Raw genomic sequence first — 17,870 nt, 5'->3', positions numbered from 1 at the left:
CAATTAAGGGTCAGATGGGGAAAATGACGATGATTGACAAAGAGGAATTGCATTGCGCAGCCCAATTGATCAGAAGGTGTGTGTTATAGACGGGAAGAGCCACAAGTTGACAAAAGATGATGGAGGGAGGGTGGGTGTCAACCATAGAGTTTCTGCGAGATGGAGAGTCACTGTCGCTGACTGACTGCGTCCCAGATGGAACCAGCGGGCGTCGGCGCACAGACTCCCACCATGAAATGAAGAATGTGCTAGAGGTCCAACGCCAAACCCAACAGGCCTAAAGTCGCACGTTGCAGCGATATCAGCTTTTCCCTTTTGAAATGACCTGCAGCCTGAGCCGCCTAATCTCTCTGCTTTAGCCTCAAGGTCCCCTTATCCGCTGACTGGGTGCATCCGGTCTTCGGGACGTTTCCTTCAGGGTCGGTTTGTTGACTTTGGATCTTGTTCTAGAGTATTGACAGTTGGTAGCGCGCCGCTGATGTAAATGATGGCCAGACACCCAAATTCTGTCTGAGCACACTAACCATCCATCCCTACTTCTTGCCATGGTTTCTGGAATCTGAAACCCAATCTGCCACTGACGTTGTTGTTGAGCCGCATCTGCTTGTGCCTTGCTACTTGTTGATGTTTGTTACTGAATCCACCAGTAGCGGAGCTCGACCGGCAATGCGCAGGGTCAGGGTTACCGTGGCCTCAAGCACGGACCTGGCTGGCCGTTGAGTTGCATTGCAGGCATGGAACCATCTGGATTACTGGGATCTGTCCAAGGCTCTGAGTACGAAGAAGAGATGAGCTGGATACGATACGCAAGGGGGGCTTGGAATACTGATCAGAAACTCTGGAGAGGATCTTGAACAGTTTCGTCATAATTAGGTAGCAGAATCAGCGACGCTGTATCTCTGAAGGTATAATTCAATGTCTACCTCGGTTTCACTGCGGTAGTCGTCACGATAAGCTCGGCTTGGTGTTTTCAAGCCCTTGACCATGACCAGAACCATGGAAGATGCGGCAGCTTGAGTAGCGTGTTCACAAGCCAAGCCGTGGCTTGAGTCGTTGCACAGCGCCTAGAGAGTTGATGTTACGAAAATAATTAGGTATTCACAGGTCGTCTCGTTGCTTGCTTAATCGCTGCCCCGGTCATCGGCTCCGAGGAAAACGAATGCAACGACCAGGAGTGAGAATTTTTAATTCCAGTGGCGGGTCCAGCTGGCCAATCATTACATACGGACAATCTCACATACTGGATAGAGTCATACGCTAGAAGCTATGGCGTAGACCCACCGGCAATCGACATGCATGCGAGTGGTTGACACACAGACCACCCTCGGTCAAGCCGCCCAATCAAGAGGCCTTTTTCCGTTAGCTGCATGCAAAATCCAGGACGCTCCCGAAGGATCCCCTCCATCATCCCCTCTCTCAAGCCAAAGCTAGAACAAGGAAGGACACGACACCAAATGGCTGTGACTGTGACTGTGAATGTGAATGTGAATGTGAAGCAATGGCCATCCATCGGTCTGGTCCAACAGTGGATGGCTCCATCCATTCCTGATGTCCATGTCCAAGGTGATCACCTGCCGATAGTCCGGGCATTCTGCTGCGATGATCCGTAGAGTTTCTGTCTCTGTATCACGAGACACTTTACGTCTGCAGTCACCAGTAGTACGAGAAAAAGTCTCAGAGCAGAGAAACAAACATCGATCAGATCGAGAGAGGCAAGTCCGCGTCAAATCCACGCGGCTGTGGACGGAAACACCAGAGACATTTCAGAGTCAGACTCAGAGTCAGAACCTCTTATCTCTGGTTCAACTTCTGACACAAATACGACGTCCAAGTGGAAGATCAGGCAAAAGGTTTGTCTCACTCCGACCGCGCCCGGTGTTGTTCTACCATTTAGTTTTCCTTCTCTCGGACTTGTCGTCTGCATCTGTTGGTCCAAATTTCCTCCATGGCTGATGGTGTATGCAACTCCCAGCAACAAGGACAAGCGAAGCGCGCCCCACATGCTGCAAACGAAGCTTCTAACTGTTACCCAACCCATACGATGCGACAGGACCAGGGCAAGGTTCTTTTTTTTCTCCGCCCAGTCGACCTTATCGGCCAGGGCCTCTGGGGCTTGACTTGGCTAATTCCAAGTTTGGCTTTGGTTTGACTTGACTTGACTTGTCTGCGGTCTCGGTTCTTGCTTTGTCTCCACCAAAAAGGTTCCGCCGCACTTACACGGGTTGCTCCTGCTCCTGCTCCTGTTCCTGCTCTTGCCTTTGCGACTCGCCGCGTGTAGAAATATCTCGTCTCCCACCCTCTTTCCGTCGAAATAACTTTTCCACTTGTTCAATTAACTCTCTCTCGCTTTCAAGCCTGAATCACTCTATTATCCAGTCCAATCCAGTCTTTGTTCCATCTTGACTGACGTGATTCTGTTGAGAGTTTCTTCGTGAAGCCATACTAACCCTCGGCTGCTCCTCCACCACTCCAAAGCAACCAAACAGCAAGCCACTTTCCACCCGCGAGATCTCAACAACAAAGTTCCTTCGTCTTGCCCGTTTGTTGTCCGGATATACTGTCGTCTTGACAACATTTGGTCCATATCATATCCTTCGCATTGCCACCAAGTCAACGAACGCTCCTGCTTTCCAAGTGTTATATCTCGTTGACTCGCCACTTCCTTCACGTTTGGGTGTTTGATCGTGAAACCCAGCCGCTGTCCTCTTGATTGAGTTCGACTCCAGGCCTTTATTCCAATCCAGCTTGCAAACCTTTCCACCAAAGCCATGGGTATACTTCGTACCGGTCCTCGTGACCCTGATGCCTTTCCGGCAATGCAGCTCTTCCTGCTGGGTAAGTTCAGCGACCGCTTGCTTTAACATCACGCGCTAACTTTGTAAAAGCCATTGTTCGACTCGCCGAGCCTATCGCCTTGACGTCCATCTTTCCCTATGCTTGGGCTCTCGTCAAAGACTTCCACATCGGTAACGAGGAACATGCATCCTTCTACTCGGGCATCCTTATCTCTGCCTTCTCCCTCGCAGAGGCTCTTATGGGCACATACTGGGGCGCTCTATCCGACAGAATCGGCCGAAAGCCCGTCTTGATGATTGGATCGCTTGGTACGATGCTCAGTATGTTGATGGTGGGAATGGCTCCCAACTTTGGTGTCGCTTTGTTTGGCCGCGCCCTTGGTGGTCTCCTTAACGGAAACATCGGTGTCATTCAGACTATGGTTGGCGAGCTGGTGACCAAGCCTGAGCATGAACGTAAGTCTATATCGTTTGCATGGTATGTTTTCGCGTAGACTAATTCGCCTATCACAGCTCGTGCATTTTCCATCATGCCTTTCATCTGGAGTATCGGAACCATTGTAGGACCCTCCATCGGTGGCATGTTTGCCAGCCCTCACGATTCTTGGCCTGGAGCTTTCCCTGCCGGCGGCCTCTTCGACCGTTACCCTTACTTGCTTCCCAACCTCATGTGCTCTGGACTGCTACTCGTCAGCATCGTACTTGGATTCTTCCTCCTTGAGGAAACCCATCCTGATATGCAGACTGAGCATGTTCCCGTTGTCGAGTACCGCCCTACTGAGGAGACCCCCTTGATGCTGTCTACCAACAACAGAATGGTGACTGAGGTCCAGGCCGAGACCTATGGTGCCATTGAGACCCCAAGTGATATCTCCAGCGAGGACTGGGATGCTCTCTGCATCGAGAACGAGAAGGATGAGACCGCTACTCCTACCAAGGCCTGGAACCCCCGTGTCGTGGGCTTCATCGTTGCTCTGTCCATCTTCACTTACCACTCCATGACCTTCGACCATCTTCTCCCCATCTTCTTTGAAGAGAAGCGTGCTGAGGCAGCTGAAATGCTCAAGGGTGCCTCCTTCTTCCCTTTCTACTCTCCTGGTGGTCTTGGCATGACTTTGCGCGATGTTGGCATGGTCCTTGCAGTCGATGGCGGTATTGCTCTGTTCATCCAAGTCTTCATCTTCCCCTGGGCTGTTCAGAAACTTGGAACTTACCGCCTGTTCATCCTCGTCACTGTCCTCCACCCAATCATCTACATTCTGATGCCCATGCTTCTCCTCGTCCCTGAGGACTTCATGTATCTTGCCATCTACGGTTGCCTCATCGTTCGCAACATTCTCTCCATTATCCTTTACCCTCTCCTGATGATCCTTATCAAGGAGGCCACTCCTACCGCCAGTGCTCTCGGCAGGGTTAACGGTTTGGCAGCCAGCGCTGGCGCCGCTTGCCGAATGATTGCCTCTCCCATTGCCGGATTCTTGTGGGCCGTTGGCAGCAAGTCTAACTGCTCTGCCCTGGCCTGGTACGGCAGTGCTATTGCCGCTATTTTTGGAGCCATCCAGTGCTTCTCGGTCCCTCGTGAGCGCTGCCACCAGATTTCTGAAGAGGCCCCCGCCCTGCCTTGCAAACAGACTGTCACCGTCACCGAGACTGAGTTCTATGACTCGGACTAAGCAGCTGACGACTTACGACCCGATGAGTTCAGACCTACTTGAACGACTTTGCATTTTCTTGTTCCATATTTGACTCGATTTCTTGCGAGTCACTAATATTGCATGTTACCCGTTACGACAACCACATTAGTTCGGAGTTTTGGTTTATTATGATTTGCACGCATAGAGCCTGATAGAAGGTTTGCTTTTATTACGGCCATTGTTTATGAATTTATGTATATATCCCCAGGTCAAGCGGTTTTTTGGGCTGGATTGGTTTATCTTGAGGAGCTGGAGTTGGTCAACAAAAGGAAAGTCGCCGGTGCGCGTCTTGGTCATGAAAATGGTTTTGATGTAACGAGATGTGGTACATTGAGGCGGTTGGAGTTTTAGACTGAGACGTAGAAATAGAAACAGTTAAAATATCTTGATCTCTTCAAGTGAAACGTTGTGTTATAAACTGAAGTTTGGAAATTACGTACAACTGTTATCGCAGTAATTAATCTTTGTATTGCTGGTCCAAGTATATCAAGCCATGGTTTGACTAGATACCGAGTCGTGATAGATGGTTGATGCCCAATAGAATTTTCGCCACCCACCAAAAGTTGGAGAATCTCAAATTTTAGCAACATCAAGTTGCTCACCTCAAAACCGACCCACCAATGACAATTGAGGCATAAGAAACACAACAAAATTCTGGGATAGAGAAAAGTAGCAGAGTAATCTGCTAAGGAAGACAAAAATGCATATCGAGGAGATTACCGACAAGATGGAGGAGACTTTAAAGGTCTCCGAGCCAGAGCAGGCTGCACCTCAACCTCAACCCAGCGCAGCAGAAGAGACAAAACCCCAACTTCCACCAGCGCACGCTATCGCCAGTGGAAAGACTGTGGATGAAGTATGGGAGGACCTGAACAAGTCGCCGCTCTTCATGACAGATCTCGATGCTAGTGAGGAGAATGACGATATCGCTGCTTTGCAGGCCCTTGCCTATGAGGGTACTCCTCTTGAGAACGGCCAAGAGTTCAAGGAACGCGGAAATGAATGCTTCAAGATCAAGAACTACGTTGATGCCAAGGAGTTTTACGGAAAGGGCATTGCTATTCTTGCGGGAGAGGAGCGAAAGCGCGCCAGGGGAGAGCAGACCAAGAATCAGGAGGGTGTGATTGATACGGAAGAGGAGATTAAGAACCAGCAAGAAACTTTGGAGGCGCTGTATGTCAACCGTGCGGCTTGCCATCTTTCTGTCAAGAACTACCGCAGCTGCTGGCTAGACTGCGCTGCAGCGCTTCGCCTCAACCCTCGCAACATCAAAGCTTACTTCCGAAGTGCTCGGGCTCTTCTTGCGGTGGATCGCATCGAGGAGGCCGATGATGTGTGTGCTCGTGGTCTTTCACTAGACGAGTCAAACGCATCGCTTCGAGCTGTAGCAGATGATATCATCAAGCGAGCCAAGGAAATCGATGCACGACGAAAGAGGGACGCAGAGCGCGAGGCTAAGGAGAAGCGACGAGCTCTGCTCATCAAGGCTGCTTTGCGAGCAAGGAACATTCCCACACGTACAACGCCTCAGCCACCAGAGATGGAGGACGCGGGCATTGCGCTCCTGCCAGACCCTGATGACCCTCGCAGCACGCTTGCTTTCCCAACAGTGTTGCTCTACCCTCTCCACCTGGAATCTGATTTCATCAAGGCGTTTGAGGAGACACATTCGCTTGAGGATCACCTGAGCTACATCTTTCCTTTGCCGTGGGACAAGGAGGGTGTTTATACGACTGCGGGTGTGGAGGCGTTTGTGGAAACTGCCCAGGGCGGTTTGCTCAAGATGGGTAAGCGAGTGCCGCTGCTCAAGGTTTTGGGAACCGGCAAGGTTGAGGTCGTGGATGAGGTTGTAAGAATCTTTGTTGTGCCCAAGGATAAGGCTGAGGCCTGGACGAAAGAGCATAAGGCGAAAAGGGCAGCTGAGAAGGGACAGGCGAGCTGATCCTAGATCAAGAAAGAATAAAAAGTATATGTGTTTTACAATGATGCCTACGCCGCTAACTAATGGTGATTTGTTGAACCGCTAATCCTCGCTTCCCCCTTTGACAATGTGCTATATGCCGCTGTGATATGGCTCGGGCTGTACAAGATGACAACAGTGATGGGAATCATTAAGTGTAAAGGCGCCTGAGCTATTCCATTCTATTCGCTGTGGTCATATATCCCCGAAAAGCAAAACGCCAGTCCGATAAACCCTTTTATCCTGTCACTCCTTCTACTACTTTTCTTTCCGATCGTCTTCAAGGCTGAACGCCTCGTTTTCTCTTGCTGCGGCGATGTCCCTCATCTGTGGCAGAGTCTTCCCCGGAGATACTGGGAGGCGAGGCAACCGCATTAGAAGCTGGAATGACTTGTTCCTGATGGCTGAGGCTCAACAGAAGCAGAGCGGCGTCCTGCTGAGTGGTATCTTGCCGGACGGAATGAGCTGCGCTTGTTGGTCCTCGAGCGACTCGCTGCCTCATAGGGCTTGCTTCAGGGGTTGCGGCCATCATGGCAGAGCTTATGCTCATATTAGGACTGACGCTCCTTCTATAGTTGTATTCCGGATCTTCATATTCGAAGCGCCGCTTAGGCCAATGTGGGTTACGAGGTATGGCACTGACCAAAAGATGTGGTTCTTGGCTGAGTCGGTCCAGAGGAGGAAGAGTATTGGATTCGCGGCGCCAAAGTGGGTTGCCAGGTATGGCAGTGACCCAAGGATTCGCTTCTTGGGTGATTCGGTTTGTAGAAGTCCAGCTGGAACCTGGTCGAGATGTGACCATATAGCCAGGAAGACCTGATCCGGTACTTGAGGCTGAGTCGGGGGCCGACAAGTAATGGCGGTCTGGGTCTTCCATCGCCCATGATGGATCACAAAACAGACGCGGTCGGTGTCTGTTCCGGCGTTCGTCTGGGGGGTAGGTTTGCTGAGCATTTCGATCGTCTCTAGGGAAGCTTGTCGGACTTGGAAACTTTGGTGGGATTGTACTCGTTTCCAGGCGCCAAGTATTGGCTTCTTGAGTAGCATCGATGACAATCTGTCGGTTTATGACCATGCGAGCATACTCAGGCGTGCCAGGAGGAATACAGATAGCTGGGAAATCTGGGCCGAAGATGGGAATCAAAGCACCCGCAATGGGATGGCAGAATGTTGCGCAGATAGCTCTGGCGCATTGATATGGCATCCAATAGCCTGTATGGATGGACTGGTCAGAAGAGTAGATGGGCGGCTATCGAGGATAGACTTACCTTGGGCAGCTATAGCACCGCCAGTAATGCTATGGGTGATCTCTTTTAGACCTGGGTTGAGGCCTAGCATCTTTGCAGGTATGGTCTACTCCGGTCAGTATATGTTCAGCGTCACAACCTTTCGTTCCAACTTGCCTTTCCATAACCAAGGCACTTGAAAAAGGGGGTCATTCGAACAAGTCCGATATTATAGTCCCACATAACAGCGTATTCAGTACCGTTTTCAAGAGAGACAAACTCATACTTGAAAACTAGCAGGTTTGCGTCAGTACCTAAACAGCAACAGAGAACCATGAACAACTTACCTTCGAAACTCTCACGCCCCGTTTTCTCGAAAAAGTCTTTCTTGCCACTATTATATGGAATATGAAGGCAGGCTTCATGGATATATCCAAAAGGGGTTACTCGGTGCCTGCGGGTCTCTTGTAAAGCGACCTCGTCCAGGCGCTCGTAGGGGGGAAACCTAACCTGACCGCGCAACTTGGATTTGGTCAGGTTGGTGTCCTTGTATCCAGCTCTATCGCTAGACATGATAACACGTCCCTGTCGCTGGCTCGAGGGCATTCTGTTGTTGAAAGTTGGTGGAAACTCGGGCGGAGAATTTGGTTGGGAGAAGGAGGAATCATTCTCTCCTTGGGGGGCTGGGTTCAGGAGACCCTTGAGGGACAACATGATGACAACCGGTAACGTTTGCCAACTTGTTAGAGGTCGTAGTCTTGGGTAAAAATGAAGGGTTGTGAGATGCAGCAGTCCACGGTTGGCTGTAAGGAGATGGCTTGGTCAAATGGTTTGAATAGCACAGCGGACAAGCCGTGATATAACTACTTCTGGGTTGCAGGGAAGGACAGACGGCAGCAACACACCAGCAGGTGGAAACTACTCGCCTTTAAAGTAACTCCTCAGCTTGACAAACAAGTCCGGGGAAGACAGATATGTCTGCGTGCACCAAAAATGGATGATGACCAGCCAGAAGCCCAGGACGTTTTGACTCCCCTGCGAACGCCGTTTGGGAATCCGCAACTTCAAAAGTCGGTCACGCTTTTGTTCGGCTAGTCCGAAAGTCTCTGTTGCTTTTCCTTTGTTCCTTGGGTATTAACGCAGGCTTCCAAAGGGGGAGGAGTTTTGTTTACGAGCTTCCACCGCCTGGTGCTAGTATATACTAGGAACAGCCACCAAGTGATAGATGACGGGACGATGTCGGAACAGGGTCGCGTGAATATAATTAGAGAGATTGGACTCAAATAGGAGTCTTGAGTTCAAGTGCAAGGACGAGGGCTCAAGACAATCTGAGAAATAGATACGTCGTGTCTCGCCGCTACGGTTTGCCCCAGGCGCCCAGGTGAATTGCGTGTGAGTTCTGGGTTCCGCTTCATCAAACAGCTCTCATATGCCCCCCAGACTTTCCCTCCGCATTAGGAGGACCATAAGGCAGAGCTGCAACAGGGGGTGTAGTTTGGAGCTATTGGGCGTGGGTAGACCAGTCATCAGGCCGTGTTATTCGTTACACTCCCACAATACCTCATAGACTCTGCCCTAAACTCGACAAGGCCCATCACGGCTATTAGATTATTTGAGCATATTGCAGTTCGTCTCTCTTTGACCATCCTTCTATTGCCTGGTACGTTCATAGAGCCAGAACCGGAAGCTGAGCCTTGAGCCGCAACAGAGAACGACTCCGTGACGAATTGGCTGCTCTACCTTGTCTGAAACCGCCCCACGAGCTCAAAGCAAAATCGAAGTACACACGGATGCTTGCATACCACATCGTCCAGAGAGTCTATACCCCAGCCTGTTTCCTTATGTCTGTACAACAAAGAACGGCGGTCTTGTTGCTACTGAGAGATGGGTCAATCTCAGCGCTCCTCTAGACTTGCTCGAGTCGCCCCCACGTGTCAGTATGACAACTGACAGCTAGAGTAAATATTCTTCCTCTCGCTGGCACATCCTGCTAGTCGACACTGCCGAATGTCCTATCAGACCCCTCTCCTTGCGCCGGAGGTCAGTAGAGGAATCATGACGTGGCTCCGGCTTGCCATGGATAGGTTCTCAATCTTAGCAGAGCTGTACATAGCCGTTGCATACTACACCGACAATACACTGTTGGGTGAGAGTTCGATGGCGCTTCCAGAAGTCGGTCTGCAAGTATTCCACTTGAGATGACCATGTTTACGATGCTGTAAACAACCTGTCATGCTTCTTGCCCTCGTTACCTCCATGGGCTCTCTGGCGTACAGGCACAAGAAAAATCCCCGAGAGGCAACACAAGCCTATGCCTGATACGCCCGCCCCTCAACCTTTTTAGTGGGTTACCGGGTTGCAAGAGGCAACTGTACTTTGATCAAGGTGCTATACGTTCAAATCTTTGTATGTCCTGGATATGATTAGGAGTCGTGTCGTTCAAAACATGAAGTTGCGCAGTATGACTACACAACTTAACATGTAAGATGCGTCACTCATGCATGCCAGAGCCTCTTTCTGCTTTTCTCATGACTTGGGCTAGGCCACAATCACTCCTGCGGACCGGAGGCCCCTGGCAGGTCCGTCAACATCGTCTCGCCAAACTCATCACACTTAACGCGACCAGCCGACGGCTCGGGCTACGACACACTTCCGGAGTCGGGTTCTCTGCTCATATTTTGCAGGTTTCCACTGAAGGCACTATCTGGGTTTGGTTGTGATTCGACAGCTGCCCCAAAAGGGGCATATAATGGAAGCAGGGCCCAAGAGCGGGATCTGACATCTCTGGCTTGAACACCGTTGCAATCTGTAGTTTGGATCTATGCAGCACTGTCTAGGTATTTAGACATTCCCGATTAGGAACTGCGCATGATACCCGTGCCTGTTTTGCAAGCTGAACAATGTATCTGATCTCCCGCCCAGCTTTATCGGACCGAGCTCTGACGAATTCGGAAACAACGGATCGTCCATATCGGTATCAAAGTCTGTTAATGACTTCCTGATTCTCAGTATTTGGTTTCAGAAGATTGTACGATTTCAGCGAGGTAGGACAGCGGGAGGCCATGGCGAGCTGGCGTTTCTTTTGCACCAGGTGCAGAGAAAGGGACAGTGCGGTTCCCTGCATCGAATTCATCCAGTGTCACCACTCCCCTTTCCCCATCGGTGCGGCATATGTCGCCATGTCCTGTTGAGCGGCTACTTCAAGAGATGAAGACCTTGCCTGTGAGGATATATGATAGTGTTGCGAGGCCCAAGTCGAAGCGATTGTAAGTAATAGATTATAGATGCATGTCGGAGTAAGAGCCGCATCGGTTATACAACAGTATAGGTCAGATCGCCATTTCATGGCCAGGCTATTGATCAATAGACATGCTGAGGTACGAGTCGACAAGCCGATCACCGACATAATTTTGCAACGGGGACGGTGGTACTGTAGCCGGACCTGAAGCTAACTTGGCAGTAAGGCAATAGTAGATGCCTGGTTGAAGACCCCCGTTGGTGACGCGACCAGCCTCAGACAAGCTAATCTCGAAGACGGTGCTACCAGGAGAATAAGCAAGAGTTGAAGGCCCATCCCACGGCGACACAGGTATATTTGACAGAGAGCTTCCTCCGCTTCAAGTTGCACATCTTGACTCAGCCCGCTAATCCAGCCTGAGCCCGGTGCATGTCTGACTTCGAGCTTGACAGGCTCGTTTCGGGCAATAGGCGACCACGATGCGATGAGAGCAGGGCCGGCCTCGGAACTTGTCAAGTTGCCGTAATCTCCATGGGGAAAGCTCTTAATCTGGCAAGCTCGTGGAACGTATGGCACGAGCCGAAGAGCAAATGAAACGAGGCAACAGTGCAGGTTTGCTAGTTCTTTTTATTTCCTTTAGGTGTTTTCGGTGCACTTAATCAAACTGAATCGGATCCAGGAATGAAGAGGACTCAATCCGAGAGTTCGCTTCATGATGAGAGTTTGGAGTTCATCCCGTCTGTAAGTGGAGATGTGACATTGAAGCAAACAGCTACGTTTTTGCAGACACGTGGTGCAAGCCAAGTACAACGGTTCTTTAGAAGTAGGATGAAATAATAATACCATTCCCTCTAGATGTCTAGAGATAAATAGCAAAGCAGCGAGCAAGAGGGAAGGTGAGGCTCCAAGTACACAGGAGAAGATCATGTGCTATATCACGTGGTTTGGCGTTCACTTTACAGCCTGAGGCATAAGATACGGCCCCACATCGGCCGGTGTAGCTAGTGGGCCGCCGTAGTCGCGTCCCCTGTAAGATTTGTTTACACACATAGACCCTGGATTGTCACAACAACAATAATCTCGTTTTGGCTATTCATGAGAAGCCTAGCGTTGACACGTCTTGGTTTTTCTTATTCAACTTCGTCTTCGCGACTTTATGCGCGAGCAATACCCTTTGCTCGCTTTTATTGTCCTGTACTAACCAACCCATTGTTCATAGCTTGTCAATCATTTCAACCCTTGTATTCACTTTCCTCCTTAAATATTGTTTGGATACCACCTCAAGTCAGATTCTTTTGTCCCCCACCAAACACCAACAAAATGGATTCCGATGAATCTATGTTCAGTATGGGTGACGAGTCCGATGGCTTCGTCCCCGAAACCGTAAGTAACCTCCTCTTTTGACCCCTCTTTGCTTCACATCAAAGCATATTCACTGCATATTCTCTTTCGCCTGCCTGCCTGCTTCTCCTCATCAACGTGCATTGCAGCCTCCTGTTTTCTTTCAACCTTTGAACTGCATTAAGCAACATCACCTTCATCTTTGCGCATGCAAACTGTTACTGCACAGTGAAGCTAAAGTGTTATTACAGAAATCGAAACCCAAAGCTGCGCCTAAAAAGGCTGCCGCGAAGGCCGCGCCTAAGAAGATGGTTCAGTCTACCCTCAAAGCAAAGGCCGCGCCCAAGAAGCGCCCTACTCCAGAAAGCGATGACGACGATGTGAGCGTTACCTCTACGCCGCCCAAGGCAAAGAAACAAAAGAAGGAGGAGGAGGATGATGATGATATGGCCATCGACAGCCCTGCCAAACCTGCCAAATCGGGGAAGCAGAAGACTGCCACCGAAACGTACCAGAAACTCACACAGCTCGAGCACATTCTCAAGCGACCTGACACATATATCGGTTCCGTCGAAAGAACAGAGCAACAATTATGGGTCTTGAACAAAGAGACTCAGCTGATGGAGTACAAGAACATCAGCTTTGTGCCTGGTCTCTACAAGATTTTCGACGAAATTCTCGTCAACGCCGCCGACAACAAGCAGCGCGATGGCTCAATGACATACATGAAGATTAACATCGACCGCGAAGCCGGCGTCATCAGCGTCGAGAACAACGGAAAGGGTATCCCTATCGTCATGCACGAGGGTGAGAAGGTTTACATTCCTGAACTTATCTTCGGACATTTGTTGGCAGGTTCCAACTTCGACGATGATGAGAAGAAGACTGTTGGTGGTCGTAACGGTTACGGTGCCAAGCTATGTAACATCTTCAGTACCGAGTTTAATCTCGAGTGTCAAGATAGTGCAAGTGGAAAGAGGTACAAGCAGACATGGACCAACAACATGACAAACATCCAAAAGGCCAAGATCACTGCCAGCAAAACTGCTGACTTCACCCGAGTTACGTTCAAGCCCGACTTCAAGCGCTTTGGTATGGAAAACGGCATTGACGACGATCTGGAATCGTTGTTGTACCGCAGAGTCTACGATATGGTAGGCACCATCCGAGGCATCAAGGTGCACCTCAACGGCGAGCAGATCAAGATCAAGGACTTCAAGGCTTACTGCGATCTTTACGCCAAGTCTATTGCGAAGGAAAGAAGCAGTGAGGAAGGCGGCGCTCCCACATGCACAGTAGAAATGGACAAGGACAAGTCGCATCCTCGATGGGAGGTCGGTTTCGCTGTCTCAGACGGTACTTTCCAGCAAGTGTCGTTCGTCAACTCCATCGCCACAACAAGCGGAGGCACACATGTCAACTACATCGCCGATCAGGTTACCAAAAGTCTTCTCGCCACGCTCAACAAGAAGCGCAAAGGTCACACTCTAAAGCAGGCTCACCTGCGAAATCACATTTTCATCTTTGTCAACTGCTACATCGACAACCCTGCATTTACATCACAGACCAAGGAGCAGATGACAACCAAGCCTAGCATGTTTGGCAGCAAATGCGTGCTGGGTGACGACTTTCTCAAGAAGGTAGCAAAGTCGGATGCTATCCAGAACATCTTGGACTTTGCCGAGAAGAAGGCCGACAAGATGATGGCCAAGAGCGACGGAAACAAGCGATCCCGAGTAAACAATGCCAAGCTGGTCGAAGCCAATTTTGCTGGTACAAGAAGGGGTCACGAATGTACTTTGATTCTGACAGAAGGTGACTCTGCCAAGGGTTTGGCTGTTTCTGGTCGTGCTATCCTCGATCCTGACCGCATTGGTGTCTTCCCACTGCGTGGTAAGCTGCTGAATGTGCGCGATGCTTCGCCTGATCAGATCGCGAAGAACCAAGAAATTCAAAACATCAAACAATTCCTGGGATTGAAGCACAAGGCATCCTACACCGATACAAAGAACCTTCGATATGGCCATCTGATGATCATGGCCGATCAGGATCACGATGGTAGTCATATCAAAGGATTGCTCATCAACTTCCTCGAAGTGCAGTTTCCCTCGCTTCTCAAGATTCCCGATTTCTTCCGAGAGTTCATCACCCCCATTGTCAAAGTCTGGCAAGGTCCCAACCCAAAGAAGCCCCAGAAGCTCAAGTCCTTCTTCACGCAGCCCGAGTACGAGGAATGGAAGGACGATCACAAGAACGAGCTTACTCGATGGCATTCCAAGTACTTCAAGGGTCTGGGAACCAGCTCCAACGAAGACGCACAAGTCTACTTCACCAATCTTGATGACCACTTGAAGGAGTTTGAGACTATGAAGCCTGAAGAATCCAACCTGTTGGAGCTGGCCTTTTCCAAGAAGAAGGCAGATGCTAGAAAGGAATGGCTGGGCAACTTTGTCCCTGGTACTTTCCTGGATCACTCTACCAAGTCAATCACCTACTCTGACTTCATCAACCGAGAGCTTATTCTCTTCAGTATGGCTGACAACATGCGATCCATTCCATCCGTTCTAGATGGTTTCAAGCCTGGTCAGCGCAAGGTGATCTACGCTTGCTTCAAGAGAAACTTGGTCAAAGACAAGAAGGTTGTTGAATTGGCTGGTTATGTGTCTGAACAGACAGCATACCACCACGGTGAACAGTCGCTCCAGCAGACTATCATCGGTCTTGCTCAGAACTTTGTCGGTTCGAACAACATCAACTGCCTGGAACCCAGTGGAAACTTCGGTTCTCGACTTGCAGGTGGTTCTGATGCTGCCAGTCCTCGTTACACCTTCACTCGACTGTCGCCTTTCGCCCGCAAGATCTTCCACCCTATGGATGAGCCCAACCTGCTGCACCATTATGAAGATGGCAAGAAGATTGAACCAATGGTTTATGCCCCAGTTCTTCCCATGGTATTGGTTAACGGTGCCGATGGTATTGGCACAGGTTGGAGTACTTCCATCCCCAACTACCACCCTGCAGACATTGTTGAGAACTTGAAACGCCGAATGGGTCGTTTTGATGAGAACAATTCCGAGGAAAGGCCTTTCGAGACCATGATGCCATGGTTCCGTGGTTGGAAGGGTACACCTGAAGCTGCTGGTCCCGATCGCTACAAGTTCAATGGTGTCGCATACCCCAACGATCAGAAGGATAACGAGGTTGTTATCACAGAGCTGCCTATCCGTACGTGGACCGACGATTTCAAGGCGCGACTGGAAAAAATCATTTCTGGTGAAGGTGGCCCTTCTTGGATCAAGGATTACAAAGAGTTCAACGACCATAGCACTGTTCATTTCGAGATTGCAGTGGACGAGAAGCACATGGGCAAAGTGATGGAAGAGGGTGTCCTCGAGCGATTCAAGCTCACCAAACAAGTCGCTACCTCAAACTTGGTTGCCTTTGACACCAGTGGCCGAATTCGCAAGTACGAGAAGGTAGAAGACATCCTCGAGGAGTTCTACCAGTACCGTCTTGACATGTATACTGACCGCAAGAAACACTGGTTGGGTGTGTACCACGCAGACTTGCGCAAGCTCCAAAACCAAGCGAGGTTTATCAAGGAAATCATCGACAACAAGCTTATTGTTGGCAAGAAAAAGAAGGCCGTGCTTGTGGAGGAGCTTCGCGATCGCGATTACGAGGCATTCCCTCCTCGTGCGGACAAGAAGAAGACAGCGGACGAGGAAGAGGAGGACGATGATAATCAGGACGTTGAAGGAGACTCTGAGGGTGGTGCCCGCGATTACGACTATCTTCTCGGGATGCCTATCTGGTCTTTGACCGCGGAGCGTCTTGAGAAGCTCAAGCAAGCCATCGAGAAGAAGAAGGCCGAGCATGAGGAACTTCTCGCTCTCAGTGAGAAGGACCTCTGGTGTCGCGACCTTGATGATTTCATGGTCGAGTGGGAGAACCAACTTGCAGTTGATGCCGAAATCAAGACAAACATCCGTCGCTTGGGTCGCCGCGTTTCGAAGAAGATAGGTGCTGGCACCGCTCGTGGCCGTAAAGCCAAGGATGATGACGAGTATGAGCCTGAGAAGAAGGCCCGTGGAAGGCCCAAGGCTGGTGCTGCGGTAGCTAAGGCGGCTCCTAAGCCAGCTGTCAAGACGGAGACAAAGAGTGCTCAGCGGTTCGCCGAGATGTTCAGTGCCAAGCCAAAGGTTAAGAAGGAACCTACGGCCGATGTCATGGAGCTCTCGGATGCTTTCTCCGACGATGACTACGCCGCTCTAAGCCGCAGCAAGTCATCAGCTCCCGCAGTCAAGACATCCCAGTCCCCGCCACTCGAGGCACCGGACACCGGGCGAGTCAAACGAGCCGCTGCATCTAAGGTCAAGACAGTCATCGATGATGACTCCGAAAGCGACGATGATCAGATGCTTGGTGATGTTGGCGCTTTGGTCAAGGGCATTGATAAGCCAGCTGGGGGCAGCGAAAAGGGCAGGTTTAGTTTACATGCCATGAGCCGACCAGACTCTAGCCATGGCAACACCACCGCCAGCAGCCTTCCAAAGGCCAAGGCTAAGTCGGCCAAGGCGTTTGACTTCGACGACGACAGCCCTGACGACACCAACTACGAACTTCTCGCCAAGTCGTCGCCACACAAGACGGCACCCAAGGACGATCACGTTGACAGCTTCCTTTCTGACGACGAGCCTTTTGTTGCTCCAGCCAAGCCAACCGCTGCCAAGTCTAAGTCTACAAGTGCTGAGTCTGACGACCCGACACCGGCCGGTCTTTCTACAGTTAAGAAGGCACGGGGTCGCCCTGCTGGTGCTAAGAGCAAGGAGCCGGCGAAACCCAAGGCCGCCCCCAAGGCCGCTACCAAGGTGACAAAGACCGCCGCATCAAAGGTTGCCGCACGTCCCGCGACCAAACAAACCACACTATCGCCAGCAGCCAAGGCAGTCGCTGCTAAAAAGGCCAGCAAGAAGTCTGCGCTTGACGATGACTCCGATGATGAGATGGCCGATCCGGAGTCACCACCTCCCAAACCTACTTCAAGGGCACGACCAGGACGTGCTGCTGCCTCAAAACGCCCTATCGTCGTTGACGACGAGTCTTCAGAAGTCCAAGCAGAGGAAAGCGACGACCCTTTCTCAATGGACGACGATGAAGACTAGATGCAATGAGGCATCTGAGATACCAGGAATGTCGGATCTTTCTGTTCGCGATTATTGATTGTTTGCTATTCTCTCTTTGTTCCGCGAGTATACATCGCTGCATGATGATAACATCCAAGGGGAGGCATGATAAAGAGGGCTGAATCTCAACTTGAAAATCATTAAGTCTGGAGTGGTTTGGGGGCGTACAGGGTGCAGGACAATTGCTTTACATAGGGCCCAGTCCTAGCTATTTATTGATATCCAACGATAGCCAAAATGCTATCATCATATTCACATGCATAATAGTTTCTGAAATTCGTACCCTCAAACAATATTTGTGATGTCTTCAGGAAGATGCCAAGAATGCGATCTCACCAGAACCTTGTTTATCGATAAGAGCTTCCTCCCTGTTAGCGCGGGGTTCTAGGAGCATCTAAGGGTCTAATTTATCATCCCCTCCATCCGCCCA

At 50.4% G+C, this 17,870-nt stretch overlaps 4 protein-coding genes across 4 annotated transcripts; 3 read left to right on the top strand and 1 right to left on the bottom strand.

Annotated features, from left to right (window-relative positions):
- Nucleotides 1-2,768: 2,768 nt before the first annotated feature.
- Nucleotides 2,769-4,468, top strand: FIESC28_06719 (uncharacterized protein; the record flags this gene model as incomplete). Its single annotated transcript, XM_031160862.1, has 3 exons — nucleotides 2,769-2,835; nucleotides 2,886-3,251; nucleotides 3,309-4,468. The coding sequence occupies 3 exons, from the start codon at nucleotides 2,769-2,771 to the stop codon at nucleotides 4,466-4,468; spliced, it is 1,593 nt and encodes a 530-aa protein (XP_031015240.1).
- Nucleotides 4,469-5,189: 721 nt separating this feature from the next.
- FIESC28_06718 (uncharacterized protein) lies at nucleotides 5,190-6,431 on the top strand (the record flags this gene model as incomplete). The annotated part of the gene is made up of 1 exon (XM_031160861.1): nucleotides 5,190-6,431. One exon carries the CDS (start codon nucleotides 5,190-5,192, stop codon nucleotides 6,429-6,431), a length of 1,242 nt encoding a protein of 413 aa, XP_031015239.1.
- Nucleotides 6,432-6,729: 298 nt separating this feature from the next.
- On the bottom strand, nucleotides 6,730-8,389 carry FIESC28_06717 (uncharacterized protein; the record flags this gene model as incomplete). The annotated part of the gene is made up of 5 exons (XM_031160860.1): nucleotides 6,730-7,661; nucleotides 7,718-7,802; nucleotides 7,864-7,870; nucleotides 7,917-7,968; nucleotides 8,023-8,389. 5 exons carry the CDS (start codon nucleotides 8,387-8,389, stop codon nucleotides 6,730-6,732), a joined length of 1,443 nt encoding a protein of 480 aa, XP_031015238.1.
- A 3,844-nt stretch (nucleotides 8,390-12,233) lies between these two features.
- On the top strand, nucleotides 12,234-17,419 carry FIESC28_06716 (uncharacterized protein; the record flags this gene model as incomplete). Its single annotated transcript, XM_031160859.1, has 2 exons — nucleotides 12,234-12,296; nucleotides 12,506-17,419. 2 exons carry the CDS (start codon nucleotides 12,234-12,236, stop codon nucleotides 17,417-17,419), a joined length of 4,977 nt encoding a protein of 1,658 aa, XP_031015237.1.
- Between the last annotated feature and the right edge of the window lie 451 nt (nucleotides 17,420-17,870).

Source organism: Fusarium coffeatum, assembly GCF_003316985.1.
Source record: "Fusarium coffeatum strain FIESC_28 chromosome Unknown BRIP53273_contig_142, whole genome shotgun sequence".
In the NCBI taxonomy this organism is placed as follows: domain Eukaryota; kingdom Fungi; phylum Ascomycota; class Sordariomycetes; order Hypocreales; family Nectriaceae; genus Fusarium; species Fusarium coffeatum.
The sequence above is the reverse complement of the archived record's forward strand: the minus strand, read 5'-3'. Positions and strand labels throughout refer to the sequence as shown.